Here is an 11827-nt window from a genome sequence, read left to right as displayed (position 1 = left end):
CCAACTCCATTGAATGGAGGGTCTCATATGAGTCCGCAAAAAGTACATCCAATTTCCTGTATGAGACTTACACGATTGGCACCTCGGTCCGTGCCACGCCCTTGCCCTCCCTTCCCATGCCCGTTTCCCGGTACGCCAATTTCTCTCTATTTTCCCCCAAAATATCACCTCTGCCTCTTGCTTTCTTCCTCGTTCCTTGACTCCTTTTTCCCAATTCCCTCTCCATTCCTGCCAGAGACCCAAATCTCCGGCCCCTCGTCCTCTCCAATCCCTAACCGGTTCCGTCCACAGTTCCTCCCGATCGATTAATTCCCTTCTTTTCTCCAAAGGTTCGGAAAATTATGGTTTCTCGTCAAGTTTTTCCTTGGATATCGTATGCTTTCTTTTTTTTTTTCCCTTTAATTTAGGGTTCTTTAGCTGATTGTGAGCTGCGATCCTTGGATTTGGGGATCATACTATTGGAGTAGTTCCGTCAAGACCGGATTTTTGGTAGCGGGATGCGTGCCGTGCCAAGATAACTCGTTTCTATAGGGTTTTGAGTCGATTCAAGCAGTTCATAACGCTTTAATTGGGATTTTGGGATTCTAGGAGATTAGGGTTTATTGTTATGTTTCATTCTTGGATATGGATTCGAGCCGGAGAGCTGTGGAAGCGTACTGGAGATCTCGCATGGTTGATGGAGTGACGACGGACGAAGATAAGGTCGCCCCCGTCTACAAGTTAGAGGAGATCTGTGAGCTTCTGAGAACCTCTCCTGCGGGCTTCGTGAAGGAGGTCTCGGATTACATTCTCAAACGGCTTGATCACCAGAGTCCCATCGTCAAGCAGAAGGTATAGATTTTGGGCCGTCTCTCTCTAGTTAGTTTTGGTTTGAGAATCCGAGTTTCTATATGAATGTCATGTCTCTGAAGATAAACTATCAAAATCTTGTTTAAGAAGCCGAGGTTGATGGGATTGAGCAAAATAAGAAGAGAATTCTTTTTATACTTCATGTTTTAAGTGGAAAATTTTGAACTCTCATCTTCACTGCATGGCAAAAATTATGATAATTCAGTGATATACACTCTATCATCCACTCATTCAACATTTTGTCTTAATTTTTGGCAGCAAATTTCTGAACATTATGAGCGTGTATTTCATTGTTCTGAAGCCATGTAACTCAATTTTTTACGTATGCTTCATTTATTAATAAAAAAAAAGATAGTAAATGATGGGTAGGAAGCCCAATATTTCTTTATGGAAAGATGAGTCTGTTTGTTGCTTGAAGTTTATAATGATATTTTTTTCCTGATTCTGTTCATGTTTATTGCAAGGCATTGCGGCTGATCAAGTATGCAGTGGGAAAGTCCGGCAATGAGTTTAGGAGGGAAATGCAACGGCACTCCGTGGCCATTCGACAGCTTTTTCATTACCAGGGCCAGTTGGATCCCTTGAAAGGAGATGCCCTAAATAAGGCTGTCCGTGACACTGCTTATGAGGCAATCCAAGCTGTTTTTGCTACTGATGACTACAAGGTAGTGGCACCTGTAGAAGGTCTCAACAAGCGCATCCAAGGCTTTGGTAATACAAATTTTGAGATGCCAACAGAAGATAAGAAATCTTTTCTCAGTGAAGTGGTGGAACTTGGTAGTGCCTCCCTCAGGCAGGGACTGAGCACCATTGCTGCAGCCCATGGGACAAGGAAAGTTGATAGTGGGAGTTACAGAAGCCCAAACCTGCGAAGGTCTCTAACAACAGAAAGAGATAGCCATGATAAATATCAAGGCGATGAGCACCATAGGGAAAGCTGGACTTCTTCTGGAGTCTCAGAAAATATGGCATCTGGAACATGGAGCCTGGATTCGAGAATGACCATAACAGGGACAGCAACACATGAGGATGCCGGTTCAAGTCACTCAGGGGTTAAGAGTCATGAAGAGAAGCTTTTGGAGACTATAGTCACATCAGGAGGTGTTCGTCTGCAACCAACTCGTGATGCTCTTCAGGCTTTTCTTGCTGAGGCATCAAAACTGGATGCAAAGGCTATGAGTCATGCACTTGAGAAGAAGCTTCAATCTCATTTGTGGCAGGCACGTTGTGTTCATCCTTTACTTATAAATTATTGCATGAGAAGTGCCATGTGGATTATCTGCATGCCTTCTGCACCAAGTCTTTTCATTGAAACCTGGCTTCCATGTGGTGCACATCTGTGTCTAGATGGTTTCTACACTTATTTTCTGATATAACATTACTTTCTTTTCAGTTATATTTAATATTTTTAATGATGGCATGGTATCTCTGTGTTAGAGATTTCGGACCTGGTAAGTGTAAATGAAAATTGCCTTATATATCAAGTAGGATATGAAGTACACTTGATAGCTTACCTTGAAATACTGGCATGTGTTTTCTTCACCTGGCTTACAAGGGATTCTGATGGAATCCAACATTGCCTAATTCACTTGAACAATGTTAGACTTTGTTATGGTCAGTCTGAACAGTCAAATTAAATAGTATATGATGATTTAGAATCCTTTAGATCAACAGGCTAAAAAATCAACACCACATTGTATTGACAAGCTTTGATAGCACGTGTGTTATCACTCAAATATTGAATTTTGAGAATTTATGATTGCTATAATAGGATGTAAGTAACTCACTCAGACTAGCACTTTCTCTTTTCAACACCAAGGTTAGCAAAATTATAGCTTGAATATGATTACAATTCCTGTTCAACTGAAACCATCTTTTGCCTGTTGGCTCTGTAAGAGTGTGCAAGAATTATGGTCCCAAGTTGATGTTATAACTTCATTTCTTGGATACACCATTTTTAATATCAGGCCTTCTCTTTTCATTTTCACTGTAAATTTTTCTTTATTGGCCCTGATTTATGTGCCTGTAGAATCATATATCAGTATGATGAATGCTATAAATCTCCATGAACTGATCTGATTTTGCATAAATAAATTGACTTCACTAGAATTAATTACCTTTCTTGGTTAATTTCTGTCCATTTTTCTTATCTTGGTATGTTATAAATATGGCATATGTTTATAATATTTATAGTAGCAGAGGGAATGAGACATCTATGCGTGGTTGTTATGTGAAAGTTAAAGGCCCCCTCTTCCTGCAGACATACACATTCACAGAGACAAACAATGATGGGTTTACTTAAGAAAAGAAGATCTGCCATCAAGTTTCAAACTTAATTTGGTTTGGTTTTGTCAGGTCCGAACGAAAGCAATCTGTGTACTGGAATCAATTATGAGGAAAAAGGATGATGAGCATTTTTCTATTATAGCATCTTATTTTAGTGAAAACAGAGACTCCGTGGTCAGGTGTTCTCAGTTACCTCAAGTTTCTCTGAGGGAGAAGGCAATTAAGGTAAGCCACATTATTATGCTTCATCATGTTTTATTATCTGAAAATACTCTTTTTTACCATTCAAAGGGCTTCTTGTCATTCCTAAATCTGTTCCTCACAGCTCCTATTAGAGGTTCTTGCTTCCAAACTCATGCTTATTAAATTTCCTTCCATATAGAAACTTAATACTCAAAATTGAGGTTATTAAAAGCAGGTAGGAGGAAAACTTTGTGAACTTCTGAAATTCCACTTAGAATGAAATTTTCTAATTCCATGTTCTAAGATTGTTTCCCGGTTTTCAGAAACAAATCTGGAGACCCATCTTTTATGGTCATATTTTGTTATCTAATTACATGCATGAATTTAAAGTACATTTATATATGCTGCTTCCTGATTTTATGCATAACCACTAAGTTCTGTTTAACAAACCATTTTTTGATTTCTTGATTTCTAAACACAACCTATCACAAGGACATTCACGTTTTTAATTAGTTGGTATTTACTTATTTTTTGGCATCACAAATGTCCATGAAATATAAATTATAATTAGATTCAATCTTCCTTCGAACAGACAAAAAAATTCGACATCAGTTTTACAATTTTCTAGTGTTTCAAACCTATTAAGTCTGAAAAGATGGGAATTTGAGTGCAGCCCCCTAAGAAATTTTTGAGCTGCGTAAGCAACCTATCCAATATCCACTGCTTGATCTCTGGTCATGTTTGCCATTTTCTACTTTCAGTGTTAGAAGCTCTATCTTGTTAAGCTAAGTTATTCATGCATATGACGGATTCCATAATTATCTTTTCCTCATTATTTTGCTAGTTAGTTAGATGGCTTTGCCATTTATATGCTTGTCACCACCCATTAAGTGAGGTACATTCTGACACCATAACATCTACTAACCTGTTGCCTGCTACAGCTGTGCTTGCTTCATCATTTTTTTGAAAGAAGAGAAATGATCCTTTATCTCCATATTTTTATCTTTTTTTGTTTATGTTATGTTGGGCATTTGGGTAGTCTTAGTACTCTTATTTGCTAGCAATAAGAGTAGACCTTGCTTTTCTAGTAGTTAGATTAAACTTCATGTAATAGATAGAACCATGGACCACACGCTTGGTGCGATATGCTTTGATGTAATGTTTGTACCCTTTCAGTTTGAGAATATCTCCTTTGATGTGTCCATGATGGCAACTTGCAAGCCATAGTATGTCACGTCTCAAGCTACAACGGGAATCACATGTTTTATCCGTGCAAAGCACTGGTTGATCTGAAAGCTTCATTAAAATACTTGAAACATCATGAAAAATCTAGAAGATTTGCAGAAAATTATGGATGTTTCAGAATCAGATTGTACGAGTTTTGAATTTTTTTTTTTGGTTTCTTAAGAAAGGAAGATATGAATGCGACATATTTAGCAGATAGAAAGACAGATCCGCTTCAACTGTAACATTGTAAAAGCTAGCCTTTGAAGATGATGGAGCTTTAATTTATTGTTCTTACTGATTGTGGCCCTATTGGAGCCTGAAGCTGCACCAGGAGCCAGAACATTGTGTTTTCCTTTAGGCAACTCTTGCTTCCGTTATTCTCTTTCATGTTGAAGGAGAGTCTTAAGAACAACTTTATGCCGGCCAATGTTTTGAATGAGATTGCTTAAGTGTTAGTGTAAACTTCAAGAATTACAATTTCTTGGCCAATGAAATGGTTTTAGTGGGAATCCTTGAGTCTCCAAACTTATGATATCTGATTTACATATATCTTTTTTTGTTATTTTCATTGATTCCTTGACACATATAAAAGCTTTATCTTGTGTATGCAGTCTAGGTGAGAATTAAGTTTTTAGGGTTTAAAGGGGCCAATCAAGGTTCGCCATCTCTGTAGTAGACCTTGTATTGGTACCATGCTAGCATAATATCGACACTAGGGGTGCAAATGGGTCGGGTTGACCTGTGACCTGACCTGACCCGATTAAACTCGATCCGACCCATTTTAAAGGACCTATAGGGCTGGGTTGGGTTCTAAAATTGGACTCGTTCTATTTTCGGTGCCGGGTCGAGGTTCTTGATCCGATCCGATCCATTTGGAATTTGGGTAATTTTGGATTTTCAATTCTACGATCCGCTCCGACCCAACCCGGCTCGAATCTATAAAACTATTTGGGCCCGCAGGTCACAGGGGTGCAAACCAACCAAATCAACTAGAGCTAGGTGCTTAAGGCTCGCCCCAAAAAAGCTTCAGCCCAGAGATTTGTAATCTCTGATTAATCTTATGAAATCGCGCTCAGTGCCAGCGGGTCATCTTCTTCACCAGTAGAGAGTTCGAGGTGGAGGCAAGGGAGAGGGACGGGGGAAGAAGGCGCGAGGGATAAGGAAAGACCACCATGCTTACGGCCCTGGTTGCTCGCCTCGCCCGGCCTAGCCTCTGCCTCTTCGGTAGCATCACCTACAATGGTCGGCCCTTCCACAACCCGCTTCGGCGCAATATGGGCTTCGTCGCCCAGGATGACATTTTCTACCCCCTCCTCTACCTTCCACGCACCCTCTCCCGCCCTGAGAAGGCCTCCTAGGCTGAGGAGGTCAGGGCCGAGCTTGGCCTCCTCGGCTATCGCAACAACATGATCGGCAGGCCCCTCGTGCATAGGATCTCCGGCGGGGAGCGCAAGCGAGTCAGCATCGGCCAAAAGTTGCTCATCAAGCCCAGTCTGCCGCTCCTTAATGAGCCTACCTTCGGCCTCAACTCCACCATCACCGGTTGGATCATGACCACCATCACCGACCTCACCCGAGGGGCAGGACCGTGGCGATGACCAGCCCTCCAGCCAGATCTTCTACATGTTCCACAAGATCCTGCTGCTCTCTGACAGCCACACTGTCTACTTCGGCAAGGGCTCCGATGCCATGAACTATTTCGCCAGCATCTGAATCGAGCAACTCTAGCATTACATGTATATAAACCGAGCAAATTTTCTTTTTCTTTTCTTTTTTCTTGATAATCCTTTGATGAACCGAATCCGAACAAACCGACTCGACCCGGATCCGAACTAGACCCGAATTTTTGGGTTGGGACCGGATTATACATGGACCCGATCCAAATGACCCATTGGGTTCAAAATTGTGTTGTAGACCCGATTTGACCCGATTTTCTATTGGGTTGGATCCGGGTCCAAAATTAGGACCCGAATAAAGAACCAGTTTAGGTCGCGGTCACTCGTGACCCGGTCCGACCCAACCCATTTGCACCCCTTGGTATACCCCTCATACCAAGTCTTGGTTTAGTATTGATATGGTACGGTACACCTAGCATGGTGCAGAATGGGTTGATATCGCAAACCTTGGAACTAATACTTGACTAGCCACATGTGATGAAGATGATAATTTGGCGTCGGTTGGTTGTTTCCTAATCCTAGGTGTTCCTATTATATGATAATCATTTTAAAATATGTATTTAAATTCAAGAAACTGGCAATGTCCTGGGGAGTCTGCACGTAGAATGCCACAAGTGTGCCTTGCAGTTGTACATGCATACATACATAATACCGGTATGCTTGAGTACATACATTAGTACGAATATACTAAATCGATTACAAGATGGAGCCATCTTATTTTTGCTGAAGCAAGAATGTGCCCAGGATTTGTTAGTGATTATACTTGAAAAAGATTGTTTATGAAGCGATTAGTTATTGGCTCAGCTGGTAAAATTGCATTATCCTAATTGAGGAAATATATATGATCCATAGTAACTAAACTTTAGCTTCGTTCTTCTTGTATCTGATGCTAGACCATTGGTGTTAGCTTATGTGGTTCACAAAACGTCTCCCAACACTCATGTTCCCAAGCCGGTGACCCGTCCAGAATGGACCATTTAATTGCAGATGATAGGAGGGATCAAAACTTGTCAAATCTGACTCATTACGACTATACATTCCCAGGCATCTCCCTGACAGTGATATCTTAGAAAAGCTGCTTGCTTCTGAGATCTTTCGCTGCCTTCATCCTTGTGTGAGCTGCATGGAGCAAAGCCAAATGCAGAGTGAGAGAGTTGTATAGTATTCAGCTGTGTCATCTAATATTTGGAATATATCCACTATGAAATTAAACTGAAAGCATACCTTGCAGTCAGGTGTTGACTTGGATAGCATGTTGACGTATAAAAGAAATTAGATATGTCATTTTCATGTATAACTGAGAAAAGATTTATGCTTATGCCATTAAACAAATTAACATAGAAGAAATGGAGGGACATTATTGCAAAGGTTCACATTTATGCCATTCAACCCCACACATGCGCGCGCGCGCGCAGAGAGAGAGAGAGAGAGAGAGAGAGAGAGAGAGAAACTTAAATTGTTATCAAGTCAAATTTCAGTAATTCCATATTTTGGTCTGTGACCGTGTTGCTGTAAGTGTCCTGTCATTAAGTGTAGACTTTTGTGCCATCTTTATGGGCTCCACTGGCACCAGCTATGCTTGACTTGAATTCAAGGAGGTGTCAGCTGGCCTTTTTGTGTAGTTCATTGAGCCCCATTTCATCGTTCCTTTTTTTTTTTGAAAAAAAAAATTTGATCAAGAAAACTTTAGCTTTTGAATCTAGTTATTTTTAAACAGCAAGAGACAAGGAAGAACTTGTTTGGCAGTGAATTACTAGCTGTAGAGATCTGTAATATCTAAGACAATTTATTCGTAAGACTGGGCAGCTTGCTATTTTGAACTATATAAACAATATTCTCTATCCTATCTTCTGCTATTAGTTTGACAACTCTGACAGGAGCAATTGTCTTGCTTTTATTTAGGTCTTAAGTCTTCTAGATGGGGAGCAGACTTCTGGGGCAAGGAACGAAGAGGGGCTATCAGGTGCAAAAACTATGCCTGCCCCAATTATTCAGATGCCTGACTTAATTGATACTGGTGACCAAGATGATCATGGTAATGAAGCTTCCACTCAGAAGCAGGGGGATCAGAGCACTGGGAATCTAACACAGCCTGCTTCTCTGGTTGATGATCTTTTCGGAGGTGCTCCTGTTGCTGGACTGAGCACAACTGGGGGTAAAAATGAAGATGATCCATTTGCAGACGTATCATTTCATGTCACAGAAGACAAGGAACATAATGACCTTTTCTCTGGATTGACGGTTGATGATAAGAAATCTGATATTGAGCTCAATATGCCTGCGAGTAATACCTCTGGATTGCTCGATGTTTTTGGTGTCAACTCTGAGCAGCTTCTACAGGATTCAGGAGCAGATAAAAGGAATGTGAATGATTTGATGGCTGGTTTGACTCTTAATGGAATGGCCCAAGATAACAAACAACCTGGACCTGCTGGAGCAACTGGAGGTGCCTTTCCCGGAGTCACTTTCTTGGATGGTACAAGTCAACCAAGCCAGCTTCCTACAAATGGAGCATTGAATGGTATCTTTGGTTCAAATGCCATGTATCCTCAGGCTCCCATGCACTATGGGATTCCTCCAAACATTATGTTCAGTCCAGCTTTTGCTGCCCAGCCAATAAACTATGACGCAATAGGTGCTTTCATTGCTCAGCATCAATTATTATTTCAAAACCTTGGGAGTCGCAACACGGGATTTGGACATGTGGCTGGGAATGCCAATGAAGGAGGTTACTCTTCACCCCTCCCTGATATCTTTCAGCTTTCAAACAATCCAGTTCAAAGCCATGGTCCAATCATGAACAGCTCGAAGAAAGAGGAGACTAAGGCCTTCGATTTTATATCGGTATGATTCTTCCATGCATGCTTAAGAAGTAACTAGTATATAAGATTTCCATCTTCTAGGAAGTCATTGCAATTGATTGACTTCCATTATAGATTTATTATTTACTGCTGAAACTTTTGCACACACGAGTATTATGATGCTTGTGCAGTCAAATTAGTATCAGACAAGTAGTTTCTAGCACAGAGAGGAAAATAAATAGGTGAACAAGTCATATTTTCTTGCCTATAATTTTCTGGACCATAACATAAGCTCCTTTCTTTCTTTCTTTCATTCTTTCACTAGGCTTTGTCCACCGAGAACACTAATCAGAGATTTAGTTACTTAAGAATCCAAAATCATGTACTGTTAGCTTCAGTTCTGCATTGAGTTAATGCAACATGGAGAATTTCCCTATGTAAGTTTACACATATCATGTGGTCACGACTAATAATTTATGCTATTAAATCCATTTGAGCATTGTATGCAGCAAAACTAGAAGCTAAATCCTAGAGATGAATGAATAATCTACTAGTGCTTATTACTTGAGTTTGATGTGTGCCGCGCACTCCCTATACAAGTGATGCTAAATTCAAATTTATTCTATATTCCCAAGCTTGCTTCCAGTTTCAAGTACTAGTAGCATGCATGCCTTGATTAATGCTTCATGTTTCTGAAAATGCTACATGTACAAAAGTTAATGCTATCAATCTTCGGAAGGCCAGCAAATGTGGGTCACGAACTTGTACTATGAGCAGTGAAGTAATGCTCTTCATGATTCTTTTGTTATTAAAATTCTGTTTGAATAATGTAGTAAGCCGGCTAATTGCATTATTGGGCCACCACCTTCATCCTGGTGAAAGGTGAAAGATGACTCCCGTGCAATAATGCCTTTTCTCCTTTGACAGGATCATCTTTCAGTTGCCCGTGATTCAAAGAGAGTTCTTTGAAGCTTTTAATAGCAGATGTTTTAAGCTGAGTGACACTACCAAAAGCCTCGAAACTGGTTTTGGTGCTTGATGGAAGTGCCTCGGGTCATTCTTTTGCAATAATGGAATTCGCGCCTTGAGGCATGAGTCGTACTACGCCTTGCCAATTTTCATATTGTACTGTCGGGTATATAGTCGGAAATGCGAAGGTGACGCAGAGAGGATGGTTTGGGTTGCTGTATTTAACTGTGAAATTTGGACCAGGTGCAGTTTGTTATTTTTCATTCTCTTTCTTTAATGAAAACTGTTTGGGGCTTGTATCGCTTGCGTCACTTGCATTTTGCCTTCAGTAATTTGCATGCGGATGAAATGAGCTTCTGAATCAAATTCCCTCCTCCCCCATTTCTTCCATATCTTTCTTGGTGATATGTCGTGCTTTTCATAATTCAGAACAGATTGTAGAGGACTATTAGATTCACACGAAGTGCCTATTTGATCATTCCACTCGGTGTCTGGGATACTGCATGCATTCTTCAATGCTGAAGCTCCAAAGGTCTATGCGTGCTTTTAAATGCAGCACCCATACGTTCCTCTTTAGTTGCAGATGGCATTGTCATTGGCTATGGCTTCAGCTGCAACCGGGTCCAGTACTCCATCGCGCGCTGCAATTCCAAACTCCAGGAAAAGCAGCAACTAAGGGGTTCCGTTTTCAAGTTCTAAAGTATTTTATTGGATCGTTTGACTATGAACTATCTATTTAAATTATTTTCTAGTGTTTTAATTGGACTTAGGCCCTGTTTGGGGGAGCTTTTGGAGGGCCAGAAAGCACTTTCTGGCCCTCCAAAAGTACTTTTAGATGACAAACTGTGTTTGGTAAATTTTTCAAAAAGCTGTTTCAGCTTTTGCGGGAAGCTGAAAACAGCTTTTGGGAGGAAGCTGCAATTTGGAGCTTTTGGGAGGAAGCTGTTTCAGCTTTTTCCGAAAACTGTATTTTTGACAAAAATGCCCATATTAAAATAACATAATTACATAGTTTGTCCCTTTATAAACCTAAAAATCTGCTGGAGCCAAGAACCCTAGCCGTCAGACTCCCTTCTATAAGAAAATGTATTTTTCTTTTCAATTTTTGTATGCATCTCTTGAACCACATTTTAGAAGAAAAATTTTTTAATCCTTTTCCATACCTTCCAAAATCAATCTATTATTTTTTTTTTATCATCAACCTCGCGGCCCACGCTGAGGTCCTCCTTGAGCGTGGACCACGAAGAAAAGCCCCTGGACCGCGAAAAATTATTTTATGAGAAATTATTATGAAAAATTATTTTATACTAATAATTATAATATTTTGTACCTTTATTTTGTTATTATACTATAAATATAATATCATATTATATTATATCATAATACATTAATATGTTATGTTAAATAATTTAATATTATGTTATATTATGGAAAATTAATTTATACTAATAATTATAATATTTTATACCTCTATTTTTGTATTATACTATAAATATAATATCATATTATATTATATCATAATACATTAATATGTTATGTTAAATAATTTAATATTATGTTATATTATGAAAAATTAATTTATACTAATAATTATAATATTTTATACCTTTATTATTGTATTATACTATAAATATTATATTATATTACATTACATTATAATACATTAATATGTTATTTTAAATAATTTAATATTATGTTATATTATGAAAAATTAATTTATAATAATAATTATAATATTTTATACCTTTATTATTGTATTATACTATAAATATTGTATTATATTACATTACATTATAATACATTAATATGTTATTTTAAATAATTTAATATTATGTT

General features: G+C 39.0%; 1 protein-coding gene across 3 annotated transcripts; it reads left to right on the top strand.

Annotated features, from left to right (window-relative positions):
• On the top strand, positions 1–10302 carry LOC103718247 (protein MODIFIED TRANSPORT TO THE VACUOLE 1). Of its 3 annotated transcripts, XM_039130222.3 has the most exons (6): positions 59–329; positions 408–831; positions 1314–2069; positions 3205–3360; positions 8124–9065; positions 9950–10302. In XM_039130222.3, the coding sequence occupies exons 2-6, from the start codon at positions 625–627 to the stop codon at positions 9989–9991; spliced, it is 2103 nt and encodes a 700-aa protein (XP_038986150.3). In that variant the 5' UTR covers positions 59–329; positions 408–624; the 3' UTR covers positions 9992–10302. The 3 variants fall into 3 exon arrangements, with proteins under 3 accessions (XP_089782800.1, XP_038986150.3, XP_088565398.2); XM_089926674.1 differs by having other exon boundaries at positions 1–831; XM_088709272.2 differs by lacking the exon at positions 408–831 and having other exon boundaries at positions 93–329.
• Positions 10303–11827: the final 1525 nt, after the last annotated feature.

Source organism: Phoenix dactylifera, chromosome 12 (genome assembly GCF_051530095.1).
Source record: "Phoenix dactylifera cultivar Ajwa chromosome 12, Ajwa_hap1_PhDact_Kaust_v1.1, whole genome shotgun sequence".
Lineage (NCBI taxonomy): Eukaryota > Viridiplantae > Streptophyta > Magnoliopsida > Arecales > Arecaceae > Phoenix > Phoenix dactylifera.
Note: the sequence above shows the minus strand (reverse complement) of the source record. Positions and strands in the feature narration are given on the sequence as shown.